Genomic DNA, 15872 nt, shown 5'->3' with positions numbered 1-15872 from the left:
AATTTTTAAGGTGTGGCGGCTTTTATTTTGCCGTGGCGGTGCGCCACAGTCAATTACATGTAGAGGAAACCCTGCATATGTGCACGTGGCACCAGGACACCCTAGGCCGGAGGTCAATGATCGACTTTGTCATCTGACATCCGGCCGTATGTCTTGGACACTTGGGTGAAGAGAGGGCTGTCAACAGATCACCACCTGGTGGTGAGTTGGATCCCCTGGCAGGGGAGGAAGCTGGACAGACCTGGCAGACCCAAACGTATTGTGAGGGTCTGCTGGGAACTTCTGGCGGATCCATGAGGCAGCTGACGGGTCCCGGCAGGCCAAGCGTGCGGCAGCACAGGCAGTCGCAGAAGCAAAAACTCGGGTCTGGGAAAAGTTCAGGGTGGGCCATGGAGGAGGACTACTGGTCGGCCTCGAAGAAATTCTGGCAAACCATCCGGCGCCTCAGGAGGGGGAAGCAGTCCTGCATCAACACTGTTTACAGTGATGGGGAGCAGTTGACCTCGACTGGGGACATTGTCGGGCGGTGGAAGGAACACTTAGAGGATCTCCTCAATCCCACTGACACGCCTTTCATAGAGAAGGCAGAGGCTGGGACTCAGAGGTTGACCCATTCATCACCCAAGCCAAAGTTACTGAGGTAGTCCGGAAGCTCCTCAGTGGCAAAGCACCAGGGGTGGATGATGATGATCAGTACTGAGTACCTCAAATCTCTGGATGTTGTGGGGCTGTCTTGGTTGACACGTCTCTGCAGCATCTCGTGGCAGTCGTGAACAGTGCCTCTGGACCGGCAGACAGGGGTGGTGGTCCCCCTATTCAAAAAGGGGGACCGGAGGGTGTGTTCCAACTATCGGGGATCACACTCCTCAGCCTCCCTGTGAAAGTCTATTCCAGGGTACTGGACAGGAGAATTCGGCCGATAGTCGAACCTCAGATTCAGGCAGGAGGAACAATGCGGTCTTTGTCCGGGCCGCAGAACACTGGACCAGCTCTATACCCTCTACAGGGTGCTCGAGGGTTCATGGGAGTTTGCCCGACCAGTCCTCATGTGTTTTGTGGACTTGGAGAAAGCATTCGACCGTGTCCCTCTTGGCATTCTGTGGGAGGTGCTCCGGGAGAACGGTGTCGGAGGCCCTCTCTTAAGGGCTGTACGGTCCCTGTACGACCAGAGCAGGAGCATGCCGGCAGTAAGTCGAACCTGTTCCCGGTGCATGTTGGACTCCGGCAGGGCTCCCCTTTGTCACCGGTTCTGTTCATTATCTTTATGGTCAGAATTTCTAGGCGCAGCCACAGGCCGGAGGGGGTCTGGTTCGGGAGCCACTGGATTTCATCTCTGCTTTTCACGGATGATGTGGTCTTGTTGGCTCCTTTGAGCCAGGACCTCCAGCATGTCCTGGTGCGGTTTTCAGCCGAGTGTAAAGCAGCTGGAATGAGAATCAGCACCTCCAAGTCTGAGGCCATGGTTCTCGACTGGAAGAAGGTGGCTTGCTCCCTGCAGGTTGGAGAAGAGTTCCTGCCTCAAGTGGAGGAGTTTAAGCATCTTGGGGTCTTGTTTACGAGTGAGGGAAGGATGGAACGGGAGATTGATAGGTGGATCAGCGCAGCGGCCACAGTAATGCGGTCACTGTCGTGGTGAAGAGAGAGCTGAGTCGAAAGGCGAAGCTCTTGATTTACCGGTCAATCTACGTTCCTACCCTTACCTATGGTCATGACGGAAAGAAGAAGATTCCGGATACAAGCGGCCGAAATGAGTTTTCTCCGCAGGGTGGCGGGGCGCTCCCTTAGAGATAGGGTGAGGAGTTCTGTCACCCGGGAGCAGCTCGGAGTAGAACCGCCACTACTCCACATCGAGAGGAGCCAGCTGAGGTGGCTCGGGCATCTGTTTCGGATGCCCCCAGGATGCCTCCCTCGGGAGGTGTTCCTGGCATGTCTCGCCAGGAGGAGACCCTGAGTAAGACCCAGGACATGCTGGAGTGACTATGTCACCCAGCAGGCAGCTGCCCCTGCGACCCAGCCCCAAATAAGCGGACGAAAATGAATGGATGGATGGAGCTCCTGGGTCTTTATGTATCAACTTGTAAAACGGCGGACTACATCTTTCTCTCAAGCACGGTACACTTTCTTGGCCCTGGCATGGTTGGAAAAAATATGGTCGCTCATGCTCGAGTGGACATGAAGTTAAATTGTGCGTATTTTGACGCCTCGCATAATCATGAAATCCAGGAATTTCAGAGCCGTCTGAGACCAAACCCTCACAAAATAAGCCACAAAAGTCTGTGTTCTCCACTGTGTCTGAGTGAATGATATCACGGTAGTTAAATCTTCCTGTCTCAACTTTAGCCAGAGCTTCATTTAATGATGGTTGAAGTTGTTCTTTTAAGGCAAACTGTGATTTTAAACTCAACTTAGAAGTTTTGTGCCTTTATTTTGAAAAATGTACGTTTGTTATTTCTCACAGGCCGTGGTGCTTTCACAAGCAGGTGAGTGCAAAAGTGAGTTTCCTAGTATATTACACATTAAAGCATGATACATCCACAATTAATGTTCAGGAACTACTGCACTGTGTCATTTATGGAGCACCCTTATGTAAAGGCCCGGTCCTGCCCAACAACACACATGTTATCTTTTACCCTGTCAAATAAGATCTCCAGTCAGGTGGTAGTTGGATGAAGACACGTTGATGTCATTAAACTTAACGTCCTGTTGAGGATCATAAACATGTATACATACAGACATGTATAAGGAGGAGTGAGGGTATGTCAGCTTGATGCAGGTTGTCAATGCTCACACAGTTCTGTAAAAGGTCTAATTATAAACAACATGTGTGAAAACGCCTGTGTGGGTGGACCTTCGTATACATCCTCACCTTTACACCAAAGTGTGTCATTTATGCAATCTTTGTCCTTGTGGTCAGAAAACTCTCTTAATACGTCATTTAGGGTGATGGGAGTGTGGTTCCTCAACATCTTCATCAGTAGAGTCAGTTTCAGATTAAAGGTCAAAGTCCAATGAAACCTACCACAAAAAGCTGAACAGAAGCTTGCCGTTAGTTCTGTTTGTGTTTCAAGGTTGGAAAAGTGGTCGATATCATTTCCACTGTGGTGGTTCACTGAAACTACACTGAAACGAGGAGCCAATCAGACTGCTCTGAAATGATTCCCTCCCCCTTGATGCCGTTACATTAAGATGAATCTTCCTCTAATACGATCTGATTTAACTGCTGTCTCAAGGGAATCAACAACAAAATGCTGATCGTGTTTTATTCACTGCTGATGCTCAGAGTCGGACGTAAGTAGTCAAGTCTTTTCTCCACATGTAGTTTAGGTTTATTACATTCACACATCAGTTTAGAGCAGGGAGCATCTGAATCTATCTGTTGTTGATCACTGCTCTATTTCATTTTATCTTCAGGATGCACAGACGATCTGAACTTTGAGATGAAGACTGTTAAAGTCGGAAATAATGTGACTCTGACCTGTGCCCGTCAGGAGTCTTTGCTTTCAACATTTAATTTGTTTTGGATCCGGCTGGTTTCTGGAAACATGCCTGAGTTGTTGGGAGGAACTTATAGCTTTGATTTTGATGGTGGGAAGAAAACTCGTATTACAGCAAAACAAGGCGATGGAACATTTCTTCTGCATATTAGTAAAGCACAGTTAAGCGATACTGGAATTTACTACTGTTTAAAAGTAAAGAGCCTTGACATGACATTTGTGAATGGAACATTTCTAAGAATTCAAGGTAAATACAATTTATGACAGCAATTTACAAATTAAGATATTTAAACTTTACATGAAAAAATGTCACGTTTCCTTGAATTATAAATTATCATATTCAAATACTTTTATTTTCACTAAAGGGTGTAAAAAGTCTTTATTTTTCCAGGACCAAAACCTGATATCACCACCATCATTCAACTCCCTCCATCTGGTCCAGTCCTTCCAGGAGACTCAGTGACTCTGCAGTGTTCAGTCCTCTCTGACTCCCAGAACAAAACGTGTCCAGGAGATCACAGTGTGTTCTGGTTCAGAGCCGGATCAAAAGAATCTGATCCCACTTTCATTTACTCTCATATAAAAAGTGGTGCTGAATGTGAGACGAGTCTCGAGGCTCGATCTCCACAGAAATGTGTCTACAGCTTCTCTAAGAACTTCAGCTCCTCTGATGCTGGAACTTATTACTGTGCTGTGGCCACATGTGGAGAGATTCTGTTTGGAAATGGAACAAAACTGGACATTGAAGGTAAAGATTTCCCCCAAAAAATCTATAATAATCATTCATTCTGATCTCTTCAAGACTCTTATCATTTTCTCCTTGTCATATTGTCTCAGCACTGTGGGATTTGCAGACGGCCAATACAGTTGTGTTTCTGCTCTGTGCTGCTCTGGCGATAAGTCTGATTGTGATTTCCTACCTGAGTTACACCATTAAGAAGAAATCTTGTGGTTGTTGCAACGGTAACACAAGTTTCTCATACTTCATACTTCATAAATAAATCTAAATCAACAGACATCATCTTTGTATCTAATATATATTTTTATTTTGTTTTTTAATACAGATGCTATCGTGGAAACAAATTCCAGAGGTGGTCCGCAAAGTCAGCAGGTAAGGAATGCAAAAGTTAAAAAGTTATTAGCAAATGTAAATCTTAACATTTCTCATCTCATTAGATTGTTTCTGTATCTCTGCTCAGAGAGATGAAGACTTGTTGACGCATTCTGCACCGACCTTCACCAAGAGGAAACCTCGCAAAGCAGACAGAAAGCAGGTTAAACCAGCAGAGGCAAAGACGACCTACTCTGACATCAGGACTTTTGTGATAGATTAACAATCTCTACTATGGATTCGCTAATTCAACACAGTATCATTTGGAAAAAAGGTACCGCTGCACAACAGTTTCACACCTGATATCAGTAAAATCCTCTCATTGTGACATAATTTTAGTATGTTCGTAATCACTGTAAAAAAGGTTTGTTCTGTAATTGTGTAAAAGAGAATAAATTATCATAAAGGAAATGTTCATGACAAGAACATTTAAGTTTTAATAGCTGTCAGTAGTATCCTGCATCTCATATACATTAAGTCTTACTTTATTTTTTTAGCATTTTTTTTTATCGTTGAAGAGTTTAATCATGCTACCGATCGATCAGACTTTTGAAAGGTTGTTGAATGAGGTTCCCGATCTGTCTGTTAACTTCTCCTATATGTCTCAGTGCAGTGTAAAAATAATTGTACAAAATGAAATTGATGTTTTCTGTTTATGCTTTGTGTGTTTCTGAACAACTTTTTTTAACAACAATTATTAAAAAAGTAACCACATCTACTAACCTGTTTACTTTAATATGCACCATTTTCATTTTCCTTGTTTGTTTTATTTCATAATTTTTCATATTCAGTTTGTTCGCCATGATTAATTTATTTCTAAAAATCACTGCAAGATTTGATGTTTTTAAAATACATGATCAGTATATCAGTGTGTTGGAGTACTGGAATCTAACTGAACATCAGTTCAGACTTTAGCACACATGTGAAACCTGTTTGTGGATAATCAGGCAGACTTTGGTGTTTGTGAAACTCTTCTGCACATCTGCATGAGAACAAGCAAAGCCACATGCAGCAAGTTGCACTGACAGCTACGGGCTGTACCCTAACCCTAACCCTAACCCTAACCCTCAGCAGGATACATAGCGAGGGAAGAGCTGAGACAGGTTTCAGAAGGTTAATTCTAGTTGAACAAAAGACAAGTTTTGGTTTTATTTGCGGGTTATTGTGCTCATTACAGTACAACTAATGATTCTATATTGGGTTTTTAAAGCTACAACAATAGAGATCTACAACCGTATTGATCAGTTGTATTGAAACATACAGTCATTATATTGGTGTATTGATTCCAGTCCTTCACTTCAGACTTCAGTACACATGTGAAACCCAGGGTTCTCCCACGGGGGAACAGCGGCGCTGCGCCGCTAAACTGCTAGCTGAGCGCCACTATACTCATTTTCAGTGTTAGCTGCTTTATAGTGGGGGGGGGTCTCTCTCTCTGGGGCTGTAGTGTTTTTAGGGGCAGGTGAGTGCAAAAGAGAGTTTGTGAGTGTATTTCACATTATGGTGTGATACATCCACAACTAATGTTCAGGAACTACTACACTTTGTCACTTATGTAGCATGCTTATTTAAAGGCCCGGTCCTGCTCACCAACACATGTGTCTTCTTCCCTGTCTGATTAGACTTCCAGTAAGGTGGTAGTTGGGTGAAAACACATTGATGTCATTAAACTGGAATGTCCTGTTGAGGATCATAAACACGTATACCAGCATATGAACAGTGAGGGTATGTCAGCTAAATGCAGGTCGTCAATGCTCACACAGTTCTGTCAAAGGTCTAATTATAAACAACGTGTGAAAATGCCTGTGTGGGTGGACCTTTGTGTAAAACCTCACCTTTACACCAAAGTGTGCTGTTGGTGCAATGTTTGTCCTTGTGGTCAGAAAACTCTCTTAATACATGACATTTAGGGTGATGTGTGTGTGTTTCCTCAACATCTTCATCATTTTCAGTCCAATAAAATACTCTGGTGTGTCTACATGAAAACCCACCACGAAACACTAAACAGAAGCTTGCTGTTAGTTCTGTTTGGGTTTCAAGGTTGGAAAAGTGGTCAATATTATTTCCGCTGGGGTGGTTCATTGAAACTACACCGTAACGAGGAGCCAATCAGACTGCTCTGAAGTGATTCCCTCCCCCTTAATGCCGTTATATTAAGATGAATCTTCCTCTAATACGATCTGATTTAACTGCTGTCCCAAGGGAATCAACAACAAAATGCTGATCGTGTTTTATTCACTGCTGATGCTCAGAGTCGGGCGTAAGTGGTCAAGTCTTTTCTCCACATGTAGTTTAGGTTTATTATATTCACACATCAGTTTAGAGCAGGGAGCATCTGAATCTATCTGTTGTTGATCACTGCTATATTTGTTTTTATCCTCAGGATGCACAGACGATCTAAACTTTGGGATGAAGACTGTTGAAGTCGGAGATTATGTGACTCTGACCTGTGCCCACCAGGACTCTTGGCTCTCAACACAATTGTTTTGGATCCAGTTGGTTTCTGGAAACATGCCTGAATTGTTGGGAGAAACATATAACTTTGATTATGATGGTGTGAACAAAACTCCTCGCATTACAGCAAAACAAGGCGATGGAACACTTCTCCTGTATATTAATGAAGCACAATTAAGTGATACTGGACTTTACTACTGTGTAAAAGTAAAAAGCCTTAACATGAAATTTGTGGAAGGAACATTTCTAAGAATTCAAGGTAAACATCATTTATATCAGCAATGTATACATTTGGATGCTTTAAATGTATATATGAAGATGTCACATGTTTCATTAAGTTATAAATTAACATATTTTAATACTTTAATTTCATTAAAGGGAGTAAAACATCTTTATTTTCCAGGACCGGAACCTGATGTCACTGCCGTCATTCAACTTCCTCCATCTGATCCACTCCGTCCAAGAGACTCAGTGACTCTAAGCCAATGGAGGATCACTGGCAGTGGTCGGCCTGGGAGCCGACGGAGAATCACTGGCAGTGGTCAGCCTGGGAGCCGACGGAGGATCACTGGCAGTGTTCAGCCTGGGAGCCGACGGAGGATCACTGGCAGTGTTCAGCCTGGGAGCCGACGGAGGATCACTGGCAGTGTTCAGCCTGGGAGCCGACGGAGGATCACTGGCAGTGTTCAGCCTGGGAGCCGACGGAGGATCACTGGCAGTGGTCAGGACGTGATCAGGAACGTTGACTTTTTTTTGGGGGGGGGGGGCTACCAAGAGTGGGTCCACTGGGGATTTGTTTGGTCTACAGGATGAGGCACGGGGCTGTAAGCAGGGTTGAAGCGTGGGCTACTGAAGATACACACAAGGGCAAAATATCAAAATCAAAACACAAGATTAAGGCACAGAATCCTGAATCATGACACATAGTTCTCAGTCACAGAATCCTGAATCATGACACATAGTTCTCTACACAACGCTTTAACATTAAAGCTACTCCATCCTTATTTATTGTTAATTATATACTTTCTTTTCCAAAATCCAGCTGCTGTTGGCAGGCAGAAAATCAATGGTGGTCAAAAAAATCAACAGGTGAGGAATTTAAATGATGGATTAACTTTATTGAAACAGTTGTGATTGTTTGTGTTTTTTAACTTTGTCTTCTGGTGTATTTTCACAGAGAGATGTGGACATGAGACTTTATTCTGTGGTTGTTTTCACTGTGATGAAAACTGACAGAGGTGTGATGAAGCATGCAGAAGCAGCAGAGACAGAGAGGATCTACACTGCTGTCAAGGCCTTTGGGTTGGATCAGTGACTTAAAATGATGTGTTTGGTTGATGTCAGTCCATTTAGAGCTCAGTGGGTTTATATGCAGTTGCTAGTTGTGGCTATTAGGTAAAGCTTATATACATATTATACACATATAACTGGATAAACAAGTTAGATTGAAATAGATATATAGAAATACATTGAATGTGGAGTTGAACTCTTCCGATCGTGGTATTGACCTTCTTTTGCTGTTCGGGGTCTCCAGAGGCTCCAATGTATCAGTGAAGGCACTGACATGTTTCATGGCTCAGATATCAGAGGATCTGATCAGAAATTAGAGGAAAACACTGATTTCTGATCAGTTCTCCTGATATGTAACAAATTGATTCAATAAATACAAAACTCTGTGCTTTGTAGTGCCAAACTACTGACTTCATCTGTTATTGTTTCAAACAAGTTTTGGTTATTCTGCAGATTTCCTGTCTCGTAAAATCCAGCCGGTATTTAACTTGAACAAAAACGAGCTCACCCACAAAAACACTGGTCAATATTTTTTGGGGATATACACAGTCTGACTGATACACAGCTACCTTTGTCAATATGTTGTCTGTTGGGGATAACACATCGCCTGTGAACACTCCCTAATCAAACTGAGGTCCTCTGAACACAGTTGCAGAGCAGCTGACTCTGCCTGTAGAGAAAGGTGGTGCTGGTTGTGGTGAGCTGCTCTAAAAACAGAGTACAAACACTCTTGCGGCGTCTCTCTCCTCTTGATTCACCTTTTCACTTTCCTTGTGGTTAAATCGAGTGCTGCAACGTTCACTGGCTGCTTCAACTTCATTATCCTGCAAGATATATGGTAGTGTTTGTGTGTAAATGACGCATGTGTCAGAGATTCAGGCTGAAACCTAAAAGGTCAATCCAATCAGACTCCCTTAAAAAGTCACAGAGTTTAGTGAGCAGCTGAGTTAATATTAATAAACTTAGTTAAACTCTGTCTGCAACAAATTGTCAGTTATGTGTCCCTGCTTTTACATCCAGTAAATGTAACACATTAATTTAAAAAAATACATGATCAGTATATCATTGTGTTGCAGTACTGGAGTCTAACTGACATGTCAGACCGACATTTTGAGGTTTTGACAGTGAGCTGCTGTGTGTCTGTTCACCACAACTGTAGACAAACACTTATGGAAACTTTTATGTTTTAGTCACAATGAATCTTTCCTCAGAGAAATGCACTGATAAGAAAATACATTGCATGATTAACTTGAGGGAAAAACCTCTAAACTTAATGAACTCCTCCTTTGTTCTGTTGCTGCAACACTTTGTGAAGCTCTTCTGCACGTCGTGTCGTGAGAACGAGCAAAGCCACATGCAACAAGCTGCACTGACAGCTACAGGCTGCGGTCGACTGTTTGACCGACCACCGAGGCTGTTTACTCAGAACAGAACCTGACTACGGGCCTCAACAGGATACGTAGCGAGGGAAGAGCTGAGACAGGTTTCAGAAGGCTAATTTTAGTTGTACAAAAGACAAGTTTTAGTTTTATTTGCTGGTTAATGTGTTCATTACGGTACAACTAATGATTCTAAACTGGGTTTTTAAAGCTACAACAATAGAGGTCTACAACTGTACTGATCAGTTATATTGAAACACACAATCATTATGTTGGTGTATTGATTCCTGTCCACTTGAGACTTCAGTACACATGTGAAACCTGTTTGTAGATAATCAGGCAGACTTCATGTAAGTTCTCTTTCATTTTAGAAGTCTTGTTGAACAGATCAGGGTTTGTACCAGTGAGTGATTAGCACCTCCCCCCTCTGACAAGAACTACCAATCAGAAGGACTGAAAACTGAGTTGAAGGTGATCGTGACATAGCGTGACCTGGTAGGAGTGTCTCCAAACGTCCTGCTTCTTGTAACTGCCCCTTTTTAAAGTTGTTGTGATATCAAACACTTGCCATAAAAGGAATATACTTAAGTGTTACAGGCCACTTTCATGAGGCTGAAATAGTGAGTTAGAAAGGCAGAAGAGTCTCACCTCAGTTTGAAGTCCGACCACAACAACGCTTCAGTTTCCACGCAGCGTTTGTTTCTCAGCGGTGACTGTGAATGTGTGTTCTTGTGTGTCTGTTTTGGAAGTACGAAGCTGAAAAACAAACAACATGAAGAGCTTCTGTTTGAAACTCTATTTTACAGTTGGAGCTTTTCATGTAAAAGACAATGAGGTCAACAGTACTGACCCTGATAAAGACCACAGAACACAACACACCAGTCCAACAAATAGACTGCAGATCCTATAGATAGAAAGATTATGTGTGTCAGTGTGTGGTGTTGTGTTGGATTGTGTTATGTTGTGGTTTAACATAGTTCAGAAACTCTCAGTCGCCTTCAGCTGAATGTGTTTCTGTGACACTGTGAGAGTGTCGCTCTGCTGCTGACTTTCACCCTCTGAAGAGAAGTGAAGCGAGTGTAGAGGATGGACGCTGTGCTCTTCCTGCCTATGTGAGTGACAGGCAGAGGGGCGGGACATCATAATTTTTTTTAAATAGCTCCTGGGTCTTTATGTATCACCGTGTAAAATGGCTCAGTACATCTTTCTCTCAAGCACGGTACACTTTCTTGGCCCTGGCACGGTTGGAAGAAATATGGTCGCTCATGCTCGAGCACAGGCACGGGTGTGTAACATGGCCATGAAATTTAATCGTGCATATTTTGACGCCTCGCATAATCAAGAAATCCAGGAATTTCAGAGCCGTCTGCGACCAAAACCACACAAAATAAGCCACAAAAAGTCTGTGCTCTTCTCTGTGTCTGAGTGAATGATATCATGGTAGTTAAATCTTCCTGTCTGAACTTTGGCCAGAGCTTCATTTAATGATGGTTGAAATTGTTATTTTAAGCCAAACTGTGAATTTTCTCCTAAACGTAACTTAGTAGTTCTGGTGCCTTTATTTTGAAAAATGTAATCAAACATTGCCTTTTTGTTATTTCTGACTTGAACACAGGATGAAACTGTGGTGTTTTCACGGGCAGGTGACTGCAAAAGAGAGTTTGCGAGTTACACATTATGGCGTGATACATCCACGATTAATGTTCAGGAACTACTGCACCGTGTCATTTATGTAGCACCCTTATTTAAAGGACCGGTCCTGCCCAACAACACATGTGTTATCTTTTACCCTGTTTGATTAGATCTCCAGTCAGGTGGTAGTTGGGTGAAGACACGTTGATGTCATCAAACTTGACGTCCTGTTGAGGATCATAAATGCATACACCAACAAAGGAAGAGTGAGGGTATGTGAGCTAAATGCAGGTTGTCAATGCTCACACAGTTCTGTCAAATTTCTAATTATACATAACATGTGTAAAAACATCTGTGTGGGTGGACCTTCGTGTACATCCTCAACTTTACACCAAAGTGTGACGTTTATGCAATCTTTGTCCTTGTGGTCAGAAAACTCTCTTACTACATGTCATTTAGGGTGATGGGAGTGTGTTTCCTCAACATCTTCATCAGTAGAGTCAGTGTCAGATTAAAAGTCAAAGTCCAATAAAACCCACCACGAAACTCTAAACAGAAGCTTGCTGTTAGTTCTGTTTGTGTTTCTAGGTTGGAAAGTGGTCGATATCATTTCCACTGTGGTGGCTTACTGAAACTACACCGTAACGAGGAGCCAATCAGACTGCTCTGAAGTGATTCCCTCCCCCTTGATGCCGTTACATTAAGATGAATCTTCCTCTAATGCGATCTGATTTAACTGCTGTCTCAAGGGAATCAACAACAAAATGCTGATCGTGTTTTATTCACTGCTGATGCTCAGAGTCGGACGTAAGTAGTCAAGTCTTTTCTCCACATGTAGTTTAGGTTTATTATATTCACACATCAGTTTAGAGCAGGGAGCATCTGAATCTATCTGTTGTTGATCACTGCTCTATTTCATTTTATCTTCAGGATGCACAGACGATCTGAACTTTGAGATGAAGACTGTTGAAGTCGGACATGATGTGACTCTGACCTGTGCCCGTCACGACTCTGTGCTTTCAACATTTAATTTGTTTTGGATCCGGCTGGTTTCTGGAAACATGCCTGAGTTGTTGGGAGGAACACATAGCTTTAATTTTGATGGTGTGAACAAAACTCCTCGTATTACAGCAAAACAAGGCGATGGAACATTTCTTCTGCATATTAGTGAAGCACAGTTAAGTGATACTGGACTTTACTACTGTGTAAAAGTAAAGAGCCTTGACATGACATTTGTGGAAGGAACATTTCTAAGAATTCAAGGTAAACATCATTTATGACAGCAGTTTACAAATTTAGATATTTTAACTTTACATGAAAAAGATGTCACACGTTTCCTTGAATTGTAAATTATCATGTTCAAAATCTTTTATTTTCATTAAAGGGTGTAAAAGGTTTTTATTTTCCAGGACCAGAACCTGATGTCACCACCGTCATCCAACTCCCTCCATCTGGTCCAGTCCTTCCAGGAGACTCAGTGACTCTGCAGTGTTCAGTCCTCTCTGACTCCCAGAACAAACCGTGTCCAGGAGATCACAGTGTGTTCTGGTTCAGAGCCGGATCAGAAGAATCTGATCCCACTTTCATTTACTCTCATGGAAACAGTAGTGCTGAATGTGAGACGAGTCTCGAGGCTCGATCTCCACAGAAATGTGTCTACAGCTTCTCTAAGAACATCAGCTCCTCTGATGCCGGGACTTATTACTGCGCTGTGGCCACATGTGGAGAGATTCTGTTTGGAAATGGAACAAAACTGGACATTGAAGGTAAAGATTTCCCCCCAAAAAATCTATAATAATCATTCATTCTGATCTCTTCAAGACTCTTATTATTTTCTCCTTGTCATATTGTCTCAGCACTGTCGGATTTGCCGACGGCCAATACAGTTGTGTTTCTGCTCTGTGCTGCTCTGGCGATAAGTCTGATTGTGATTTCCTACCTGACTTACACCATGAAGAAGAAATCTTGTGGTTGTTGCAACGGTAACAGAAGTTTCTCATACTTCAATCCATCAAACAGCATTTTGCAAAAAGCTAACCACACAGGATTTACATTTAAATATCCATTGATAAATCTAAATTAACAGACAGCATCTTTTTATCTAATATACATTTTTATCATTTTGTTTTTTAATACAGACGCTGTCGTGGAAACAAATGCCAGTGTTGGTCCGCAAAGTCAGCAGGTAAGGAATGCAGAAGTTAAAAAGTTATTAACAAATGTAAATCTTAACATTCCTCATCTCATTAAATTGTTTCTGTATCTCTGCTCAGAGAGATGAAGACTTGTTGGTTTATGCTGCACCGACCTTCACCAAGAGGAAACCTCGCAAAGCAGACAGAAAGACAGTTAAACCAGCAGAGGCAGAGACGACCTACTCTGACATCAGGACTTTTGTGATAGATTAACAATCTCAACTATGGATTCGCTAATTCAACACAGTGTCATTTGGAAAAAAGGTACCGCTGCACAACAGTTTCACACCTGATATCAGTAAATTTCTCTCATTGTGACATTATTTTAGTATTTTTGTAATCACTGTAAAAAAGGTTTGTTCTGTAATTGTATAAAAGAGAATAAATTATCATAAAGGAAATTATCATGACAAGAACATTTAGGTTTAAATGGCTGTCAGTAATATCCTGCATCTCATATATATTAAGTCTTGCTTTATTTTTGAGCATTTTTTTTTATCGTTGAAGAGTTTAATCATGCAACCGATCCAACAGACTATTGAAAGGTTGTTGAATGAGGTTCCCGATCTGTCTGTTAACTCCTCCTGTATGTCTCAGTGCAGTGTAAAAATAATTGTACAAAATGAAATCAATGTTTTCTGTTTAAGCTTTGTGTGTTTCTGAACAACTTTTTTTTAACAATTATTAAAAAAGAAACCAAATCTATTAACCTGCACCATTTTCAGTTTTCTTGTTTGTTTTATTTTGTAATTTTTCATATTCAGTATGTTCATCATTGTTAATTTATTTTTAAAAATGACTACATGAAATTAAGAAAATTAGATTGATATATTGTTTTGTTTAATGTTCATGACATGTTTATTTATGATCAGTATATCAGTGTGTTGCAGTACTGGAGTCTAACTGTCCATCACTTTAGACTTCAGCATACATGTGAAACCTGTTTGTGGATAATCAGGCAGACTTCATGTAAGTTTCCCTTCATTTAAGAAGTCTTGTTGAACAGATCAGGGTTGGGACCAGTGAGTGATTAGCACCTCCCCCCTCTGACAAGAGCTACCAATCAGAAGAGCCAAAAACTGAGCTGAAGGCGATGGTGACATAACGAGACCTGGTAGGAGTGTCTCCAAATGCCCTGCTTCTTGTAACAGCCCCTTGTTAAAGTTGTTGTGATATTAAACACTTGCCATAAAATGAATGCACTGAAGTGTTACAGGCCACTTTCATGAGGCTGAAATAGTGAGTGAGAAAGGAAGAAGAGTCTCACCTCAGTTTGAAGCCCGACCACAACAACGCTTCAGTTTCCACGCAGCGTTTGTTTCTCAGCGGTGACTGTGAATGTGTGTTCTTGTGCGTCTGTTTTGGAAAGTACGAAGCTGAAAAACAAAGAACATGAAGAGCTTCTGTTTGAAACTCTATTTTACAGTTGGAGCTTTTCGTGTAAAAGACAATGAGGTCAACAGTACTGACCCTGATGAAGACCACAGACCACAACACACCGGTCCAACAAATACACTGCAGACCCTATAGATAGAAAGGTTGTGTGTGTCAGTGTGTGGTGTTGTGTTGGATTGTGTTATGTTGTGGTTTAATATAGTTCAGAAACTCTCAGTCGCCTTCAGCTGAATGTGTTTCTGTGACACTGTGAGAGTGTCGCTCTGCTGCTGACTTTCACCCTCTGAAGAGAAGTGAAGCGAGTGTAGAGGATGGACGCTGTGCTCTTCCTGCCTATGTGAATGACAGGTGGAGGGGCGGGTCATCATTCATGATGTAAAATATCTGAATTCCTTAAAAATGGCTCCTGGATCTTTGTTGATCACTCTATCAGTACATCTTTCTCTCAGGCATGCTACACTTTCTTGGCCATGGCATGGTTGGAGGACACACAGTCACTCATGCTTGAGCACAAGCACGTGGACATGAAGTATAATCATGAGTTGTTGTAGATATAATGGTTCGAACTGGAGTCACCAGGAAACACAGGTTGCAATCAATTATTATTTGTTTATTTTCCCAAAATGATAAAAATGTTGGTATTATAATGATTCCTGGTTGACTGCCATGGTTCTAAAAGAAAATAAACAAAATATAATATGTTGCCCAAACAAAATATACATCCACCTTCCAGAAATAATCAGAAGGAGTTAGCTTGAAGAATATATTACCCGAAGAAGAGAGGAGTCGGGCCGCCCCATCAACAGCATATTTGGTGTGACTGGATCTGGATCAGCAAGGTCAGAGGAGACATATCCGAGGATGCTTTCAAGCTCAACCACAACGACTGTTCCTGTCGTTGGTTGCTTTCCCAACGCAACAT

At 42.0% G+C, this 15872-nt stretch overlaps 2 protein-coding genes across 2 annotated transcripts; both read left to right on the top strand.

Annotated features, from left to right (window-relative positions):
* The first annotated feature begins 1926 nt into the window (after positions 1-1926).
* Positions 1927-5271, top strand: LOC115568671 (uncharacterized). Its single transcript, XM_030396176.1, has 6 exons — positions 1927-1951; positions 3412-3741; positions 3886-4242; positions 4332-4457; positions 4559-4605; positions 4694-5271. The coding sequence occupies exons 1-6, from the start codon at positions 1927-1929 to the stop codon at positions 4826-4828; spliced, it is 1020 nt and encodes a 339-aa protein (XP_030252036.1). The 3' UTR covers positions 4829-5271.
* Positions 5272-12114: 6843 nt separating this feature from the next.
* On the top strand, positions 12115-13868 carry LOC115568720 (signal-regulatory protein beta-2-like). Its single transcript, XM_030396279.1, has 6 exons — positions 12115-12167; positions 12291-12623; positions 12770-13126; positions 13217-13342; positions 13499-13545; positions 13634-13868. Exons 1-6 carry the CDS (start codon positions 12125-12127, stop codon positions 13766-13768), a joined length of 1041 nt encoding a protein of 346 aa, XP_030252139.1. The 5' UTR covers positions 12115-12124; the 3' UTR covers positions 13769-13868.
* Positions 13869-15872: the final 2004 nt, after the last annotated feature.

Source organism: Sparus aurata, chromosome 18 (genome assembly GCF_900880675.1).
Source record: "Sparus aurata chromosome 18, fSpaAur1.1, whole genome shotgun sequence".
Lineage (NCBI taxonomy): Eukaryota > Metazoa > Chordata > Actinopteri > Spariformes > Sparidae > Sparus > Sparus aurata.
This window is presented reverse-complemented; position numbering and strand designations above follow the sequence as displayed.

Coding starts and splice junctions, on each gene's coding strand:
- LOC115568671 (XM_030396176.1), top strand. CDS start 1,927: ATGTCTCGCCAGGAGGAGACCCTGA. Junction 4,458..4,558: donor ATCTTGTGGTTGTTGCAACG/GTAACACAAGTT, acceptor TTTTTAATACAG/ATGCTATCGTGGAAACAAAT. Junction 4,606..4,693: donor GTGGTCCGCAAAGTCAGCAG/GTAAGGAATGCA, acceptor ATCTCTGCTCAG/AGAGATGAAGACTTGTTGAC.
- LOC115568720 (XM_030396279.1), top strand. CDS start 12,125: ATGCTGATCGTGTTTTATTCACTGCTGATGCTCAGAGTCGGAC. Junction 12,168..12,290: donor GCTGATGCTCAGAGTCGGAC/GTAAGTAGTCAA, acceptor TTTTATCTTCAG/GATGCACAGACGATCTGAAC. Junction 13,127..13,216: donor AACAAAACTGGACATTGAAG/GTAAAGATTTCC, acceptor ATATTGTCTCAG/CACTGTCGGATTTGCCGACG.